The 22,015-nt window shown below is 35.3% G+C and overlaps 1 protein-coding gene across 1 annotated transcript in view; it reads right to left on the minus strand.

The window, feature by feature from the left end:
• Positions 1-22,015, minus strand: part of tent4b (terminal nucleotidyltransferase 4B) — a 38,369-nt gene that overhangs the window by 12,112 nt on the left and 4,242 nt on the right. Inside the window, exons 2-4 of the mRNA XM_052090947.1 lie at positions 8,494-8,617; positions 4,906-4,952; positions 1,545-1,665 (exon numbers count right to left, since the gene is read on the minus strand). Of these exons, the coding sequence (XP_051946907.1) occupies positions 1,545-1,665; positions 4,906-4,952; positions 8,494-8,617 (292 nt within the window). The remainder of the gene's footprint in view (positions 1-1,544; positions 1,666-4,905; positions 4,953-8,493; positions 8,618-22,015) is intronic.

Raw genomic sequence — 22,015 nt, forward strand, 5'->3', positions numbered from 1 at the left:
GCATGCCCACTAGGGCTGAAATTATTAGTCGATGTCAGCGACAACGTCGACAATAAAAAAAAATTGTCGACAAAAATGTTCCTTGTCGAATAGTCGTTTGATCTTATTTAACGTAACATGGGATCACATTAAACTCTAATGATGACACTCGAGAGCAGAACTGAAGTTCACACCTGACTGAGGAGAGGAAGAATTACACAGATCACAGTCCAGATGCACTCTAAACTTTCCAAACAGCTTCAGGTGATGTACATCACAAAGTACAAGGGAATTATACAAAAATACCAAATAAGTAAATTCAGAAGCCCTCTCGTTGTGGAATAAGTGGAGTCTGGGCCCTTTAAAGGAAATACCCGGGCGTTACATCATAAATGCAGTTATATTTAATGTGTTATAGCTTTATTAAAGTTCAAATAATACAGCAGCAGATCATGTAATTAATTATAAACTCCGAAACATTTCTCTATGCGGTCAGCAGCTCTTCTATGAATTGCACGAATGTCCCAATCTAAGGGGGAGAGATTGAATCTGCATCCATCTGATAAACACTCTGTCACGGGGACACTCGTCCATCGAGCCCGCACTTGCCAAAGCTAGATTATAACGTGATGGCTCATGACTTTTGAAATCATAAAATATGCGTCACTGTGCATTTCATATCGTCAAGAAAATTGGCAATACGCAGCTTTATTAATAAGAAAAAGTTTGTTTTTTTTGTGAGTTAAAGATGGATTGAAGTGAACACAAAAGTGAGAGGAAGTCTTCGCCCAATTATACACTGCAACAAAATACGTTTACATTTATGCATTTGCATTCGGCGTTTATGATTTGTTTTGGCTCTTTTTCCAATAAAAATAACAAACTCATTCAAAACAATGTAAATTTCTTTAGCAGCTATACTGCAGATGAAAAACAATGTTATCTGAGAGTGTTGAATATTAAAAATACAATTATTAAAAAATTTACATGAGAAGCAACATATAAGAAAGATATTTAGACTTGCTTTTAGAGAATAGATCTTGAATATAAGTATATTTTGTCTTTACTGCACTTGCAGAAGTATAACCAATTGAAAAAAATACATTTATATACAAAATACACTTACTGTATATTTAAGATAAATTCTCTTAAATCAAGTTTAAATATCTTTTATGTTGCTTCTCAAGTAAATGTATCTTGTTTTAAGGATTTTTTTAGACATTTTTAAATGGAAAACAAGACAGAAAAATCACTTGATAATAGGATTTTCTGCAGTGAATTTCTTTACTGAATTAAACTTAATAAAAATATTTTTCCCCCTTTAATTCAGTGAATGTCATTTAGAGGAATTTTTAGAAAGATGATTCTGTCCTCTGCATTGTTAGGAAGCACGTTTAATACACCCTTTTAAGCCAGGGCACAAGCTGAATAATCGTTTAAGAGCTAAAGATTCATCATTGCAATAACCGACGAATAATAGTTCTAATATTTGTTAGATTAATCGATTATCAAAATAATTGTTAGTTGCAGCCCTAATGCCCACCCCAACATATTAAAGACTGCACCGTTGCTTTGTCCAGAACTTTGACAGTATTCTCATCTGCAACTCGTCTCTTGCGTAGTGCCTCTTCCAAAGTCCAGAGGGGCAAAGTCTCCCAGTTACCAAAAACCACCAAGTCTATATCACTGGAATAAAGAGAAAGAGGAGTTAAAAATTAAGCAAATACACAAATAATGGATTTAATTGACAAAACATAAATCCATACATTTTTAGTGAGCTCTCTCACTAAATGCAGTGAACTGTTATATAGCTGTTTAAATACTAATATATATATATATATCAAATTAAAAATATTCAGATAATAAAAATGCTTTACATTCTTGTTGCAGAAGAGTTAATCATTGATAAGACAATACAAAAAAGTGACTTTAGAATACAATGTATTGTTTACTACCATATTATTGATCATAAGTCAATCATTGGCATACAGTTCACAGCAATACATTTCACAAGTTAATTTGTCAATCAATTTGAGATTTATTATGAGGGCTTGTCAATTTACACCTATGTCAGACATGCTTGTGTAGCGTCTAGGGTGCGTTGCGTTATAAACATAAAATGTTTAGGTCACTGTGTCATGTTAAATATAGTTTAATACTCAATATTTAAACACATCTTGAGATCCCTCAGTTCGCATTTGCGCTCCTTCAAGTGATATGAACGCAAGAACGTAATGCATGTTTGTGTTGTGGGTTGTTTTCTTCACTGTATAAACTGCGCATTGCTCATACAGCTCCAGAGGGCAATTACTGCCCACTGGAGTAAACAGGTGGTACTACAAGCTTGCATTTCTCAGGAATCCTCCTTATTACGGTCCGGGGCATTGCGATTAATTGCGTAAATTTTTGTAACGCATTATTTTTTGTCAAATTAATCGCACCGAATTAACGCTTTAAATAGTCCCTAGTCCCGACAGGAATACAAGAAAGAATTGTAACAAAACAAAACACACATCTTTAAGTATGTTACAACGGAGTACTATGCTTGGACTAGCACAAGTGTGTATAGACACACAGATTTATTTCACTAAGCCATGATTCAGTAATCCAGGTGGTGTATAATTGCAGCATGTCTGGCACAAGTGACGTGTGAGAGGCTCTTATGAAAAAAATGCACACCCTGGATCACAGGATAAGCAGAGCTAAAATTACAAATCTTAATCCTCGAAACACAGACACACTCATAAATGTAGTCAGATGAACAAAAGTACTCTTACTCACACATCTACAACTATTTTTAAGACTCAAGATATCATGTATATGTTGTTGTGCTCAGAGTTTTAAAAATGCAGTGAGAACTGCACAGAGGGGGGTAGTAAAGCACATGTCATGCCGGGGGCTCCCCAGCCTGAGAGAACGAGGGAAGAATGTGACAGGGCGGGCCGGGTCGTGATTATACACATACGGTCCCTTATCAGGCTAATTAAGCATCCGAGAGGGATAAAGGCTGACTGCGGAAGGTGTTATCCCTCTAGAGAGAGAGAACGTTTACGGTCAGCTGACCATCATGTGTGTTTGTGTCTTGTTTAAGTTTATCATTAAATCTATTATTTATATTGTCAGGCTGGTTCTTGCCTCCTCCTTGCCCGTTTATATCCCTTTACACTCTGCCAATCGCGTTACTGAACAGGCACGCTCGTAGAGATGTGCGGGCACGAGGCGATCGTATGGCAAAGAGAGTGGCTATGTCTGAAATCGTTCACTCATCCATTATTTAATATATAGAGAATGGCAGTGAGTGCACTATATCTTAGCAGTGAGTGAATGAAATGAGTGTGTGAATTCGGACGCTGACCAAGTATCGGAGCTCTGGGGCTGTCGTAGAAACAACGTCACATATGAACGTTTAAAATACTTGGGCCTTACTTGTTATTCTTACTAAATACTACATTGATACAATAAATCTTCATTCTTTTTGTCATTTTTAATATATACTGTGTTATTATCAAGAGTAAACACATTTTATCAAATAAAGAGTACATTTTAAAATGTATCAGTAAGTTTTGTCTCTGTATATATCATTATGTTATTTTAATAAAGTAATGATTTGTCAAATAGTAATTTACTACATTCAGCATGAAATAAAACAATGCAGGAGTGAAGCAAGCAGTAAACTCCTAGCTTGTACGTCTTCCCCGTGGGTGGATTGTGGGCAAATAACCGTCGTCAAGTACACATCAAGTGTACACTCAAAATTAGAGTGCATAGTGGGTAAGAAAGAGTGAACAAAAGTAGGGAACGAGTGGCAAACAAAGAATTCAGTCCTACACTGCCACAAAATGGATAGTTCACCCAAAAAAATGTATTCTCATTATTTACTCAAACTCTTGCCATCCCTGATGTGTATAACTTTTTCATCTTCTGAAATGAAATTAAGATATTTAGAAGAATTTCTCAGATCTTTTGGTCCATATTAATGCATAGGGGGCAACATTTAAAAGCTAAACAAAATCACATAAGTCAGCATAAAATGAATCCATAATACTTCAGTGGTTAAATCAATATCTTCAGAAGTGATGTGATAGATGTGGATGAGAAACCTTACCTTCACATTGTTCTTGTATTTTTGGCGATTCACATTCTTCTCTGAATGCAGGGAGAAGAATGTCTAGCAAAAAATTATAAATATTTATCTTTTTCTCACCCACACCTATACTTCTGAATATGGATTTAAATACTGGAGTCATATGGATTACTTTCATGCTGCCTTTATTTGCTTTTTGGAGCATAACAATTTTTGCCTAATTTGTGTTCTGCAGAAGAAAGGAAGTCATCCATATTTGGGATGGCATGATAATTTTCATTTTTGGGTGAACTATCCCTTTAAAGTGATAGCTCAGCCATAATTTAATATTCTGTCATAATTTCGCTACCCTCATGTTGTTCCAAACCGTGTGACTCTTTGTATTATGTTGAATACAAAATATGTTGGACAGAATGTTAGGGACTGGCAGTCTCAATCACCATTCACTTCCAAAATATGGAGAAAAAACACATTCACTGAAAGTAAATAGTGACTCAAGCAAATATTCTGTCTAATATCTCATTGTTTTGCACGGAAGAAATTCATACAGTTTGGAACAGCATGATGGTGAATGATGACAGAAGTTCCATTAATAATAATAATCATAATTCTGTAGTACATATTAAATGTGTATTATGTGATGGAATATAGGGGAGTAAATGTCTATTATGTCATTTGTGAAAGTAACGAGTTACTCACTTCTTGAGTACTCTTTTAATTGGATACTTTCTTACTTGAGAATTTTTTTTAAGTAACTGTACTTTTACTTAAGTACAGTTTTTGGCTACTCTACCCACCTGACAAATTGAGAGTGATAGCTGAAAAATTAATCAAATCATTACCTTGTAGGTAAATACAACCCTGTGCTGAAGCTGCCAAACACTTGAACCTGTCAACAGAAAGAAGAGGTTAGAAGCAAACCTTCCCAACAGCAATCCACCTGTGAAACTATACTTTTCATATTTAAAACATAAGAGAGCTATAAAATGCAAAGCAGACACATGTTCCAGTGAGACATTATGGCACTATGAATATAACTACTTGCAAATTCACCAATCCTCAGCTGACAACATTCATGAATCTGGAACCTGAATGATCAGCTTTAACTACACTACAAGAATGTGCAAAATGATTGACAGGCTGAATGCACATTAAAGTCTTCTGATTGTCTGAGCAAAGAATGTCTGAACTTAACCCACTGTCACATTTTTGCTTGCGATTTACACAGTCTAGGCTTGTCACAGAGACCATGAATTATCTCAGGACACTTATTTCAGTGATATCTTTCAGGGAGAAAAAAGATTTTCTGCATACAATTCCCTACAGAAAATAATTTAAACTCACCTCACAATTTGTAAAAGCAAACAAACAAAAAAAAAAAAACCGTGCTGACAATAACACTTCCGTTACAGAAACAATGGAAGTCTGCAACAACGTACCCTACTCTGCATTAGGGATGCACCCAAATTTTGGCTGCCAAAATTTGTTGGCCTAAAATGGCATAAATTGCTGTTTTTGGTTTTCAGGGAAAAAGGCAGAAAACTTTGGTCGAAAACTTTAACAGAAACTATTATTTTAAAACCTGATAACAGAAACACTCACATGTAGAAAAAGCATTGCTTTTGTTGAACATTAAAGTACACATCCCCAGAAGTGAAGTGATCGCTCTCTTGGTCATTAGCGCAGAGTGTTTTCCAGTGCTCAGGTATTGTGTGTTATTGTGTGTCATAGTCATTACTGTCATGCTGTAATATGCCTTTAAAGCATAAATGCACCATTAAAGCAATCCATATGACTCGTGCATTATATTCAAAGTCTCTTGAAGCCATAAAATTGTTTAGTGAATCGCAAAGGATTCATTTAATAAGTAAATGTATTGTCTGCATGCACAGCATGCTTCAGTGAATTAGTGCTGCTTTGTTGACACACTCGTAGTACGCACACAGCTAGTGAAGTACTACTGTTTTTAGCACAGCTCAAGGTTCTTCCTGGAATGTTCTGCCAAAATAAAAGCCAGAGGGATTTAAAGGTGAGGAATTACGACCAAAATATTATTGTACTCTATAAAATAAATGAATTATAATTATTACATTTCAATAATATTTAAATCGACAGTGATATCCTATCACTAACAACTAAAGTGAACACAAAAGAGATCCACTAAAGAATTAATTCTGCATTCCAGGTCCACAAAAAGTGCCAATAGAACTGGCACATGTTTACTGAAGATTTTCACTGAAATTATGGTTAATTTTGCTGCTGCATTATCCAGTAGTGTAGTTAAAGGTTTTCTTAATAGGCTACACTTTATGTAATTCTTCTCCATCTATTCTATTTTCTGTCTACTCTAATGAAATATTTTAAAAGAAACATTTTTTCAGTGTACCCTTAATAATAACATTTAGCATTCATTCAATTATACCTAACCATTAAAGTAATAATTTCTGGTGTTGGACAAGGTTTTATTTGTTTATTTATTTTGATTGTGGGGCGATTATTTTCAGTGGTAATCAACAGCATGTCACAGATGCTGTCCACAAAGCACAAGTTGTATTTATCCCTGAATATTCATTTAAGTATACAGTGATTGGCAGTAGTATGTTGAATTAAATTGACTGAATGAATAATTGTGTTAATGTTTAATGCATCAGAATAATTTATGCCTATAATTTAAGACTAAACAAGAAATATGTATATGACAAAATAAGAATTTGAAACAAGAACACATATTCCTTCACAGTGTTTCACAGGGGCTTAATGACATGTGCGTGGTTCAAAAATAGCAGGTAAAGCCTCTTCTTGCACCATTGGAAACAGACACACTATTCATATCAAGTATCTGAGATACACTAAGAGGGTGATCGAGACCCACTGATCTTTAATCATTTAAATTTAGCCATTTGCCGCTGTTACTGTATGCTGGTTTCAGGTTTGTAACAAACCTGACATAAATAATATTACCAAATTAGAAAAGAAACCATATTCAGACAAAGTTAGAGACACAGGAGGGCATGCTAACTCTATTCATCAAATAATAAGAGCAGGTAGATACAAACACAACACTGCAATATCTAAATATAAACATGCCTCTGGCATAAATAAGTGAAAATGAAACCGTATGTCTTGAAAACTGCCTTGGATACTTTCAAATACCGTGTTCATTATACAATATATGCACATTATATCTTATGTTATTACACCGATTATCCTTAAAACAGCTATCAAAATACATTACTAAATATAAAGACACTTATGACCAGAAATATAACAAGACATTTTTCACAACACAAGGGTCAAATCAGGCCTTTGGCACATATTGGATTCTTTCTGCACAAACAACCAACTTTTTTATATAGATATATATATAAGGTCTTGGCTCCCCTGTGGACTGGTAAAGTGTAACAGTTTTTTTAATTTTGCCATTCTGTCAGCATTTTGAGCAGTACATTTTCCAGTTTTTCATTTAAATTACTTCAACTGTTTCAACACCCACTATGATTTTTCTTCTTCTTGGAAATAAATTACAAATATACACATTTAATCACACATTTGCTGTAATTACAAATGCTTTTTGTGATCTATTTACAACATAAAACAATAATTTATGACTTCTACATTCATAATTGTCCAAAATACCGAAGTAGTAGGCATTTAGAAAAGTTTAGTTCAAAATCCATTGATATTTCTCACTTTGCGGAGATTTAACAGTTTGAGTCTTGATTTTATTTGTATTTATTAAGGACAACTTGGCTGTTGTTCTTTATTTTATTATTTTGTTTCACGAATGAAGCAAAGGTTGTAACACCAGCAATAATTCTCTTAAAAGATTCATTATCTATTATGGTGTCAATAACATCACAAAACATACACCACTGTTCAAACTAAAATCAACAAATCATACATAAAATCAATCTAATCACAAATAAAAATCTAAAATGAACATTAAATAATGAAACAGAAATTATCTTTTTAAATGAACCTTGTGAAATTTTTTTACATTTCTATCTTTTTCAACATGGTGGGAAAGCCACCACATTTGAGAAGCCTCTTTTTCCTCTGAACTTTGACCTTGGAATTTCCACAACATTTTGTATTCAATATTAAAAAGTATGTTTTTAATATTGAAAACAACAAAATCTAGGGACAGTTTTGCTTTTAATTATTTAAATTAATAATAACTACTTTTTCTGTGTCTTTTTTTGCACATTTCCTTGCACAAATGTTTGACATTAGAAAACAAAATGAACTAATAACTGTAAATGTCACATACGCAGTGTACCAGATGTGGGGGACAAGGTTTTTTCAGGCAATTGGCAAGTATAAATATATTGTATTAAAAAATGTATAAAACTATACATATACTATCTTTCCATTTCCCAACCATATAGACAATCAGGTTAACTAAAACTATGAGTATGAGTAATACTAACCTCGGCATTGGGCCACAGGTCCTTGATGACTTTCTCGATCCTGTCCACCACCTCCTGCCTCATGTGCTCCTCCTCTGGACGAGGAGAAATGTACTCATAAAAGTCCTTTATCTCCTCATGCAGCCTGGAAAGAGAGGGAGAAATTAACTGAACATGACAGAACCTCTAATTGCTAAAGGAATGATTACTTCATTAACAACAATGCACATTAATTTGCAACAAATATTTTCTTTGGTGACCTGAGCTGAAGTGAGTCTAAACACTAACCGTACGTTCACACCAGAGAGCATCAAAATTCCCTCTGGCTGCCCTGCCTTCAACGCTCGAGGACGCTCTGACGTAGTTGAAATAGGCGGCAACGTTTGTTTAGAATGCTTTGTTTTGTGAACTATATTTAAAGGGGCCGCAATTTAAACATCCAGACATGTCGACCATTTACTTTTTGCCGACCTATCACAAGTAGCGTATATCCTCATGAACTCTTTAAAATGTGAAAATAAGAAATCGATCGATGGCAGAAAGTAATTAAAATTATAGTTGTTTGTTTTCAAAATAAAATACATTTGTAATAATAACTGTGGTCTTGGTTGTTTTATATCCCTGTAAGCAAACAGGGACAGATCATATATTACTGGGAAACCCGCCACGGCAATAATTAGTTTCTCCTCCATTTTATCTTCGGAACTAATGTTTGGTGGGAACCAAAGTTTACACTGTTGTGTTCGCTAGACTTCGCTAGAGCGGAGCACTTCTATATTCCAATAGGTTGCCGCCGAACCGCGTCACAGCTCATTACCAATATGTTGACTGCACTTGAACTTTCATCTGACGCCCACACCGCCCAAGACTCGCCGCGCCGCTTCTCGCCGCCGAGAGACGCTGGCTGTCATTGAAAATGAATGACTTCCGGTCGATTTGACGCTCTCGCCGCCTCTGGTGTGAACGCACGTTAGAGTAAGGAAACTAGTCTACATGTTGCCTTAGCCACAAGTTTCCACACAAAGCACCTCATGTTTTCCGAGTTTAAATGCATCTGTGCTGCCATATTATATCAGTTTATGTGATATAGGTTTATAATTTGTAACCATTTGAAGAATGGTTACTACAGCAGTGACAGGGCTTCAGAGTTAGTTAGAGTGAAAGCGTAGCTAGGTGATGCCTCTTTACTGCAGATCTCTAATAATCTGATCCCAGGCAGAAATGCAGCAATTCAATTCAAGTGCATTCCAACTTGAATGCTACATTCAACCAATGGCTGCTTTCTCTAGCATTTGATGGGATACATTTAGAGAAATACAATACATAGTCGCTGCTTATTAGACAAGCAGATTTAATTCACTGAAATAATCTTTCTTCAGCATGCAAGATCAGTATTAGGGCTGGGCGATATGGCTTAAAAAAAAAAAATCTCAATATTTTTCAGCCTATTGACGATATTCGATATATGTTTCGATAATTATGTATTTGATCTAAAATGGCTCAAAAGTCGTTTTTGTTTAATCAGAGGAACCATCATTTTATCCAAACAGCCATTGCTGCCAAGTAGATCTAATATTGTAAAGACTATTTAAAATAATAAATTTTTCATTAAATTGAATGAAATTCAATAATTTTCATTGATATGGACTTTATGTTTATATTTCATTTAAAATTATACACAGTAGCTTAATAAAAAGCATTGTTTAAAATATTCGGTAATTTTTTTTAATAATACTGTACATTTTTGTGCAAAGAATTTTTCATAATACTAAATTATTACTGTGGGACACCTCAGGTGTTATTATAATATAATGCTGAATTATCATTATTATTCTGATTACTAAATTTGCATTATACAAAAGTAATGTACTGTTTACTTCACCTCCACCTGGCTTTTATTTTGACACCAAAAGTGCTGTTGTGTTCACTTCAAATTCTCAAAGAGCTTTTATTGGGTGCTTTTCAAATGGCATTTATGCACCCTTGAAGGGCACTTTAGGAAGGGATGCCACTTAAAAGGTTGTTCCAAACAAGAGTAATAAAGTTAATTATTTCACAAAGGGCCCTTTCACAAGATTTTTAGTGAAGGCTACATTCAAACTGTGATCCCATGCTCCCTTCAGAGAGCCCACATCAAGAGTCTTTCGTAGTGAGTAGGGCATAGTGACTGGAATACTCCCATGATGTGTATTTGACAGTTTAAAATGTTCAGCATTTCCCGAAATGCTGTAATCTGCTCCTTTTCTGTTATACAATTACATGTTTGTAGATTTATATAATATCTTGTTGCGGTTACTAATATTTGGAATTGCGCAAATGAATCACACCATTTTTGCGTTATTTTGATTCATTTCACAATCCTTCAGGGCTGCACAATTAGTCTACGGATGCAGTCTATGAAACATAATGTCCAAATTAAAGCACATTAAAATAAATCGCAATATTCACAATATTGCTCAATTTTACATTGTCAGCAAAATTATCTCGATCCACACATAGCTGCTGCAGGTGGCTTCACTGCATTTTTCAGAGAGAAAGAAATACAGAGATGGAAAGTCTTTCTTCCTACACATGCATACATTACGTTAAGTTACACAACATGTGGTATCTGTTTACATTCTGCTCTGCTTATAGCTCCTCTAAAGAACCAAAGTTCTTTCTCATGAGGTTGAACACAATCTGTGTGGACACTGCAATTACACCTACACTAAATGAATGTTCTGGTTCAGTTATAGCTATTTGCTAACTTCTAGAGTGGCCCAACATAAAGTATACCGTTCTTTCACAATTCTGTCCCTCCTCCACATTTGACAACAAGTGAGTGTTGGCAGTCTGTATTTTTATTTTGTTCTGCTTTACAGTTGTGCACAGCAACGTTCAAATGACCTTTTCCTCACAGAATCTCTTAAAATCACACCATTAAAAGCTGAACGGTGACTAAAGACTTTCCCACCAATCATCCAACCAGATATTTAAAAAAATGTGGATAGGTGTGAAACAATCGCCTGTAAATGCCCTGAAGAACTTTCTGCAACCTGAGAATTCTAAGAGAATAATTTAGAGTTTAAAAAATAAATGCCAGGAATTATTCAAAGACTGTGTCCCAATTTCCCATGTGTCCAATAGAACAACTTTTATTTTTAAATTTTAAAAAATTTGTTACATAAAAGGTAAAGATGACCTAAACTGGAATTCACTCACTTGAGTAAGTGATATATGATACCTATTGTGGAATTGTGCTGTATGCTTATCTGAGAGGAACTGTGAATGGAAACACACTCTTTCTTTGTCAAGGAAAGTCTCACACAAATTGCACAAACAAATAAGTCTTGTAAAGCTTTGAACATACAAACATTACATAGACATGCATGCTAGGTGCTCTGGGGTTTGATCAGTGTCTAATCGTATTTGTCTGACTGTGCTGATGAAACAACACTGCATGAGGAAGTTATGCCTTGGGCATGATCTCACATACTCTAACACACTCCGCCGAGGCAGCCCGACAGCATTCATCAGAGCCAGCCACCACTGCGACCATCAACACCACTCACAACGCCACAGAAACAGGCGTGTGGGTCTGTTTTTTGTTTCGTTTTTGCTAGAGGTTGGGGCAGGGCCTGAAATTCTTTTCTAATGTCAGTGCAAAAGTCTTAGACACATAAGAAGTTTCACAAAAGCATTTGTCTTAAGATGGTCATTTATATCTTCAGCTTTAGTGTCAATAGGAAAAATAAATGTTAGACTCCCAAACATTACTTTTGCAAATAGAAAAGATTAGAATAGAACAGGGGTGGGGAACCTTTTTTCTATTAAGGGCCATTTGAGTATTTAGTATTTCAGTCCCCCACTGAACATCGTGTCAGTCTGAGATTACATAAAGATACCGAAGCAATTGAGACAGCCTAAATAGAAAAAAGAACGATGGCGAATTCTCCAAGAAGCTTGGTACATCCTATCTGCCAACAACCAAGAAAAACTGTCCAGGTGTACCTATGAGAATTGGTGCTGTTTTAAAGACAAAGGTGGTCACACCGACTATTTGTTTAGTTATCTTATATTTAGGATACATTCTCTTAAAGCAAGTCTAAATATCTTATATGTTGCTTCTCAGGTAAATGTATCTCATTTAAAGGATTTTTAGAGTATTTTAAATGGAAAACAAGACAAAAACACTCATGATAATAGCATTTTTTGCAGTAGATTTCATTACTGAATTAACTTGAAGTATTTTGACTTGAAGTCAAAAAGTATTTTTTCTATTTAATTCAGTGAATGTCATTTAGAGGTGACAAAAGATGATTTTGTCCGTTTTATTGTTAGTAAGCACGTTTAATGCAACCTTTTAAGTCTGGGAGCAAGCTGAATAGTCGGTTAAGAGCTAATGATTAATCGTTGAAATAATCGCAGAATAGTCGTTCTAATAATCGTTAGATTAATCGATTATCAAAATAATCGTTAGATGCAGCCCTACTGAATAGGCAGCAATACAGATGCTTATTGCTTTCCTATGCAGTCATGTGCATTTATGCCTCACAATACGAAACGTATTGCAATACACATCACAAATCAATACATTGCGATACATCACAATATCAAAATGTTATCAGAATATGAATCAATTCCAATTTATTTGGGTTTAATTCAGTTATATACCAGGGCTCCAGACAAAAAGAAAATTACTTGAGCCATTTCCTCCTAAACTGGAACATTAAGGTGCCGAAAGTCTGTTTTTAGTCACCAAATCACGGAATTGCTCGATTTAGATTACGGATCAGAAACAAGATAGAAAGCCAAAGAAAAGTAAGTAAGTTGATAACCCATTAATCAGAGGTTTAATAAACAGTATATAGTTGAGAAGATAAGTTTGCATTCCCCTTTGTCTAATAAATGTTCACACCCCTTTCATAATTTATACAAATATAAAATTTGTTTTTTAGTAATGCTCTTTAGAATCTACATTAAAGATATATACATAAAGTACAGTATGAATCTAAAATATTTGTAAAAATATTTTAATTTGAAAACACTGCATTTCTAGTTGTTGTTGTTGCTAGTTTGTTGTTGAGTTGAGAAATACACATTTCAGCATTATCAGTAATCTATTTGTGCATTTTCCTTGATAACCAAGCAAGCAGACTCATGATACCATTTGTTTATTATATCACAATCGCATATAGCAATATTAACCTCAATAATCGCAATATGACTTTTTTCCCAAATCGTGCAGCCCTAATATATACATACATACATACACACACACACACACACACACACACACAATAGGGTTGCAGAGGTATACCGGTTTCACGGTATACCACGGTTTGAAAATTGACGGTTATCATACCATGTACATTTGCTTATCTACGGTACTGAGAAAAAAAATGCAACCGGACGGAGAATCTCACATGCGCATCTCTTTTCCTCCTTGTCTGCCTGTCATACTCGTCAACTTACGACACACACACACACACACACACACACACAGACACACGCAAGCACGCACACACGCAGCGGAGAAAATGTCAGAGAGAAGCGAGGGGGTCTGACATGAGTGTGTGTGTGAGTTAAAGCAGTGTTTCTCAACTGGTTTATTCGGACTGGGTCGCGGACAGCAGGGAAAGAACAATACCATGGTTCTCCCATTGAAGATATTTTGGCGGCCTCCCAAGTGATAGACTATTTAGGGCTGCCGAGGCAGATTTAATAATAATCTCACAAACAGCTAAAGCAGATATTGGCAATTTATGGCCCGTGGGCTGGATCAGGCCCTCCACATATTTTAATGTGGACCGCAGCTCATTTATCGTAAAAGCGTTTTTTATTTGCATTGAATATTTCAGTTAACTTGCATTGGGACATAACGCGTCTCCACAAGCGTTTACATGCTCATGGTTTCCAGATAAGAGACGCAACACCCCCAGTTTCAGATTTATACTTGCACAAATTAGAAATATTCCGCCTAATGTAATACTTATTTTGTGCAATCTGGCAACCATGCACGCGAGTGCTCTTTTTTCAGTTTCTCGCTTTCCCCTTTGAACAAATTTAGTATCTGTAGTGCAATATTCTGCTCAAGGAAAAGTGTTATACGGCTACTCAGTGTCCATTCTTGAGGCTGCTTGGGATGTTTGACGCAACTAATATTGCAGGTAAACCTTCTCAGTAGAGATGCACCGATCGACCGGCCAGGGACCGGAATTAGCCGATTTTCTGCATGCTCGGCCGGACCGGTGACTGACCGGTCAGCCTCACGTCTTTCCGATTTCAAGCCGGTCCGTTTTGTTGCCAGCGGCGCAGGCAATAACGTCACAGCCGCACGTAAACATGTCATTGGCGTGGAAGATCTTCACTGTGAATGAAGAATACATAAAGTTCGAAATATGTAATAATTGTAAGGTCAAAGTAAACCACGGGGGAACCACCACAATAACTTTCGGAACAACAAACCTAATTAGACATTTAATACACCATCACCCAGCTGAAAATCACCCATTTTAAAAAATAAGCTAAAAAGGGAAAGCGGCTAAAGCTAGCCAGAGCTCAGAGCCAGTCACAAGTCAGCAGCCTCTCCTATCATTCCTTGTAATGTGTGTGTAACACACACACACACACACACACACACACACACACACACACACATCTATATATTAGGGTTGCAACGGTATGATAATATATATATAACATTTATTTATATCTATATCTCTAAAGTGCCAACTTTGTTGTTTGTTACACAAATAGTTGAATATAAATATCAATACATGGATCTAAAGCAGTGTTTCCTAGTCTACAATTCAGCCCTTCTCTTTAGTCATCAGCAAGATGTAATGCGGTCATGTGTTGACTTAATGTTCTTGGCAGATACCTTTAACAAATACTTAAGCAGGTAGTTAAGAGGACAGTTCACCCAAAAATTTAACTTCTGTCATTATTCACACTCAAGTTTTCATTAGGGCTGCAACGAACGATTATTTTGATAATTGATTAATCTAATGAGTATTACGATTATTAGACTATTCGCGATTATTGCAAAGATTAATCATTAGCTATTAACCGACTATTCAGCTTTGCCCCGACATAAAAGGGTGAACGTGCTTGCTAACGATAAAGAGGACAGAATCATCTTTTAAAAATACCTGTAAATGACATTCACTGAATTAAAGTGAAAAAATACTTTGATTAATTCCCATAAAGAAATCCACTGCAAAAAATCCTATTAAGTTATCATGTTTTTGTCTTGTTTTCCATTTAAAAATGTCTGAAAATCCTTAAAACAAGATACATTTACTTGAGAAGCAACATATAAGATATATAGACTTGATTTAAGAGAATGCATCTTAAATATAAGTGTATTTTTTCACTTGGTTATGAGTCCAGTAAAGATCTATTCTCTAAAATAAAGTATAAACATCTAATATGCTGCTTCTCAGGTGAATTATAATTTTTTTTTTAATTATTTTTAAATATTTGCATATAATGTGTTAGATTTTAAAATGTTTGTATTTTTTATATTATATTCAACATTCTCTGATAAAACATTATTCTGCAGTATTGCTGCTATAGTTTTTATATATTATTTTAGGAAAACAAGCCAAAACAAAAACAAATCAAACATATTTTGTTGCAGTGTATAATGGATGACTACCCTCACTAATCTTTCTGTTCACTTCAATCCATCTTTAACTCACAAAAAAAACGAACTCTCATATTAATGAAGCTGCATATTGCCATTTCACAATCTTCACAATAAGAAATGCACAATGACAAATATACACCACCTCACAAACAAACCTGTGGATTAAGCATAATAACAGGAACATTGATCACAGCAGAGGATTTGATATCCGACAGTGAACAAGTATCACTTTGTTGGCTGCAGCAGCAGTGCATTAATAGGACTAAATGTAAAGAATTAAGATGAGAAAAGTTTGTGTGGAACTCAAATATAGCTATATTAATCTATAATTTTATTAGCATATTAAGCTAAATGTTTTTTTTTAGTTATTATTATTAAAAATAAAGTTATCAGGAAGACTTTAAAAAAATCGTTTGTCTCAAGAACCGTGATTTGTAACAGAATATATATATATATTTTTTTTTAATTCTGTCAATTTTGTGGCAATGGTTTTACAACAAATTTCATAGTTGAACTATGGTTACTGTAGTAAACCATGGCTAATTTTCCTTAAGGGATGAACAAAGCTATTGCAAGACAATGCAAGAGACTATAACAAGGGAGTGCAAACTATTTCAGAAAATAAAGTCCCTCCCTGCCCTTTAATGGGCTCCAAACACATTTAAGCATCTATGTCTAAATAAGGTTTATGCACTGCAAGGTTTAAAAGTCTGCATGTATATATGTGTTTACATCGTTCTATCAAAGTATATAAAAGTGTGCATTTCACTTCTAAGAATATACTTTTTATAAAATACTTTGTTTAAGAAAGGAACTGAACGAGAGAAAAGAGGTATGCAGAGATGAGGAAAGTTGGTTTAAATTACTTCTTGATCTTACTATTTTTCTACTTTAGCAACACTGTTACAAGCCATAAAAACAGAAAGGAGTGAGTAGTAGCATCCAAACCAAGACCGATAAAAAATAAACAAGTTTATCGGTTCAGAAATCTGTAGAAATTCTTGAGTGCTCATTCCCACTAGACATCAGTAACTCACTGCAGGCCTGTTTTACAGTTCCAGAAGAACATTTGACCTTATTGTTCATCCTGGCTGTGGGAAACAGGTTACACACTGGGAGTCTGAGTTTCGTTTCACAGAATAAGGAGTTCAGATCAGTTTCAATTCTCCAGAGCAGCCTGACGTGTCCTCCAATCATACATCAGCAATGTGCACTTTACTCCCAGTAACAGCCAATCAGTGAACAACCTCTGTCACTAGGAAACCCTTCACTGTGAGGCCATGTAACACAAAGCAGTGTTTACTGCTGCTATGGGTTGCCTGACTCATACACCAAACACATACACTTAAATGTTGAAGTCACAATCTTCTGATTTACTTGTGGAAATACTTTACTTCAAGACAAAATGTGTGCTTTGTTGTCATTGCTTCAAATATGTCCTTAATTGTTTAACACTGAATAGTGCCAATTAAAAATTTAGAGACAGTACTTCACCACAACAAAGTTATACCCATATGGTACTGTGCTGCCAATTACCACATTTACATGCACTTAAGAAAATTGTTTATTCCGGTCTATTTGCAGAAAGTGGCATTCTGAAACCTCATGTAAATGAAAATGCAGCTTTCCTTATGCCGTTTAAAGTATTAAGATAAAGCTGTTTAACACACCACGGTTTCTCCACGAAAAAGTGACTTAATGTGGCCATGTAAACACATAAGCGGTGTTGTAACAGGTATTTGAGGAGTGTGCATCTGTGTGAACAGACCAGATAACATACATCATAGAATGGAGAACAACAACAAGTAAATACAGGAGAAAGAATTCAACGTTTCTGGGAGTACAGTTGGAAAAGCACATATACTCCAAACTATTCCCATTTATACACACCAATGAAAAATATTGACAGTCCCTCACGTTTGTTTATTTGCACTTGTGCATTGGGGGAATCCCAATGCACAAGTGCAAATAATTGGGGGAGTTTTATGTAAAAGGAAACCCCACAATTGCAGCACAATTCCAATGCAGGTCGCAATGCAAAGTTAGGCAAACAAAAACTGCAACAACTCTAAAACATCTGGAATAAAAGCAAAGCAATGGGAAACAAAATAGCAAATTCTTCCTCTGTACCATGTTTGCTATTTCGCGTAGGGTTGCAACGGTATGAGATTTTCACGGTATGATAACTGTCTCAGAAAATATCACGGTTTCACGGTATACAGTATTACACAATTCATATTTCAATACATATTTCAATATTCTAACCCCATCTAGATGTTATGACCAAGATGAAACTGCAAGACAAGCATTATTGTACTCAGAGTATACGGACCACCCATTTTGCTTAAGGAAACGGCCAGATAAGCCAGCACGTGAGCAGCACCGAAGCAGGACAACTGTAGCTGCAAACAACGCTTGCGCTTTTACACCAGCAGCAGAAACTGCGGAGCTTTCCACGGTAAATAAAGTAATAAAATGGTTATCAGGATTGAGTTATTGGTATAATATTATTTACATTATACTGGTTTAACCCAATGTGCTCTTGTAGAATTCTTTCATGTAGTGACAGCCAACAGAACAAGCTCCGCTCATTTTAAACATCATCATTCAGTGAATGGGGAAGGGGAGGAGGACGATGAGCCTTTGAATGTTGTTTTGCACAACAGAGGACAGTTTGATCACTCAGTTTGGCTTGAATACTCTTAATAATATAGCTTAAAATTAAAGTCAGAAACAAGTAATTATGTTCAACCATTGAATAGCGATATCTCTTAGTTCAAACACCAGCAAAAACTTTTAAGTGTTAAGAACGTTCCTCTCCAAAAAATAAAAAGATTACTTATATTCTGCACCAACAGCTGAGGTAACCGCACCCCATGCTTTTTCTTATGTAAATGAATCCTTATACCAGCAATACAAGTTTGAGGTAAGTTATGAATTTACTGACCACACAGGCTGTCAATTGCATTTGTTTACCACAGTTGTAAGCACTTAGCTGTGTACAGAAGGGTTGCTCCAATACCAAAATTTTGGCTTTGGTACGATACCAGCCATGGTACCTCGGAATCAATACTAACTCAATACTAACACAGAAAATTACTTGTCTAAAAGAACTGTCTTATAGATACAAATTATGCATTTTGTATTAAAATTTGTATGGATTCCATGTTAAATGTTTTGATCAAATTGTGTTTAATCAAATACATACTGTAAATGAAAATATAACACACATATATATATATATATATATATATATATATATATATATATATATATATATATATATATATATATATATATATATAATTGTTTTGTATATGTATTATTGTTACTGAGTTTTATTGCGACTGCTTTGAATATTACACTTTTATACAGTAGTAATATTTTTCTGTCATACTGTCTTCAATTTCACACAATCAGTTGAACAGAGCTTTTGTTTTAGTGGGACTTTTATTTTGAAAGATCTTTGAAGTTTTTCCTTTTTGTGAAGAGTTCATTATATCAAGCTTCCTGTGACTCGCGAGCTGAAATCTCTGCACTGCTATGGAGAAAGAGTTCATTATAGAGTTCACAGCCATTTATACACTCAACACACTGACCAGTGGGTCTGCAGATGGATCCTATTAGACACACTGAATGAAAATCAAGCATAAGTAGTGTGTGTTGTGTTTGTGACTGTGTGTGTGGAGGGGATAACAGGACAGAGAGGTGCCTCTTATTCATACTGTGGCGTGCAGCGCATGTGACTGTACGTTATTTCATTAAATTACATCATTCTGCTGTTTAATGATCACACTTGGCCACATAGAGGCTTATTTCATATGGTCTTTAATTTCATCTAAAAAAAAATATCTCACATTACATTATGCTAATGGAAGCATACTTTAAAATGGTACTGAATCATCGGTTTAAAGGGCAACCACCCAACTTCGACCAAACCCAGAATAATCCTTGATGCATGCAATGCTGCAAAGCAAAATCAAGTGTTCAATTTCTTGTAGCTAAGCACAGCATAACCTGCTGTCAGTCAATCATGTAAACTCAGTCTTCGGCAAGCATACTGAAGCCTTTTAAGCAGCCTCAATGATCACCAAAGTATGACAAACAAACTAACCCCTTTAATTAAAAATCATTGTGATAATTTGCTTTCAAAAATGTGCTAACAGTTTAGTTCATCTCACATTTTAGATTTTAAAGGAATGTTCGGGTTCAATACAAGTTAAGCTAAAATCGACAGCATATATAGCATAATGTTGTTTTAAGGTTTATGGTATAATGTAGACATGTAAACGTAGTTGTAAAATTGGCTATAACTTTACACAGAAAAAAAAAAAAAAAAAATCACACTAAAATCATGTTAACATACACGTTAAATCTACATAATTATTTTTGCTATTCATCATTATGCCACAAATGCAGTTGATCGAGCTTAAACTAGCTAAAAAAAACCCTTCTGCTTACTTTCTCCTCTCGTCACAAAAACCTGTTTTAACCAATAAGGTTTAAACTGCAACATTAGGCACCGAAGCAACTAGAGAACTTTCCAAAATAAATAGTATCTATAACATTCCAGAGTATGGTGAATAATAATAGAAGTAACATCTTTTTTATCAATGAAAGTTGTGTGTAGACATTCTATCTGAACAATTAGGTCAATTCAGCAGTTTAATTTGTGTTCAATTTCAACAACACTTGCCAAAACAGTTTATATGCGACAAACTTGAGGTTAGTATGTCATATATTTGATAGGTGGTAGGTTTGTCAGAACATTATGTCCCTTCCTAAGACAATGAGCGCTCTTTGATGTGATTCACATATCAGGGCTCCAGACTGCGACTAAAATGGTCGCAAATGTGACCAAAAATAAATGTTTGCGACAATAATTAAAACCCAGTCGCCATTGGCAAGAGTCGGGATGTGTGCTTTCATATGCGGTTTCATCAGAAATAATCTTGTGAGTTATTGAATACATCTTTAGAGTGCCAGTGTGTCTCACACCACTTTTCACCCCATCAGTTGATGATATGAGCTCGCTGGCTGCACGCAACAACAAACACAGTGCGAGCCATGATGTCCGATTCGTTAACAAATGACTCTTTTGAACCGGATCTTTATAATGGATCACCCGACAAGAGCTTGTTTTAACTCAGGAGCTCAGGTTAGCAGTATGAACTCTTTCGAAAGTATGACACTTTCTCAGTGAATCAGCCGTCAGTGAGTTCACAACTGGGATAGCAGACATTTCAAAATAGTATTCCCATGTGTATTTCTGGCTTGTTTATAATTAAAAGTCCCATGTAATGTACCAAATCATTTTTTGCCCACTGCTTATTATTGATTGGGATTGGAGTAGCATAATAAACGGCATCTGAAATGTCATTCAGTTTGCACTCTTGTAGAATTTGTGTAGGGGCTATTAAATAAATTATATATATATTTTGTTTCTGGCAAGCTTTAGCATAATTCATTTATGGAGTCATTATAAACTCATTATAAACGTATTTTCTTGCCTTATTGTCTTGCCATGCTGTACATTCACATCAAGTGGGCAGTAGAAGATCAGCACCATGATCTGACAATATTAAGAGGAACTGGAGGAGGTTACAAATAGTCAACCACATCTTGACATTAAAATTCAAGCACCAGTGCACAACACAAATGTTCATCTCTAAGGAACCACCTTTTTTATTTATATATATATATATATATATATAAAATGCCACCCAGGGAAGTGCCCCAGTGACGAGTTACTAATTGAGGGTGTCTAGCATAGTCACACACCTTTGGCACATGGCTCACAGCAAACTCTCACACACCCAAATACTGCTGCTAGCAAGAGGTTCAGTAAATTACAGGAAAAACGCATATTGAGAGACATATTCCAATTGTAGCACCTTAGAGTCTGAGGGA

This window comes from Xyrauchen texanus, chromosome 2, assembly GCF_025860055.1.
Source record: "Xyrauchen texanus isolate HMW12.3.18 chromosome 2, RBS_HiC_50CHRs, whole genome shotgun sequence".
In the NCBI taxonomy this organism is placed as follows: domain Eukaryota; kingdom Metazoa; phylum Chordata; class Actinopteri; order Cypriniformes; family Catostomidae; genus Xyrauchen; species Xyrauchen texanus.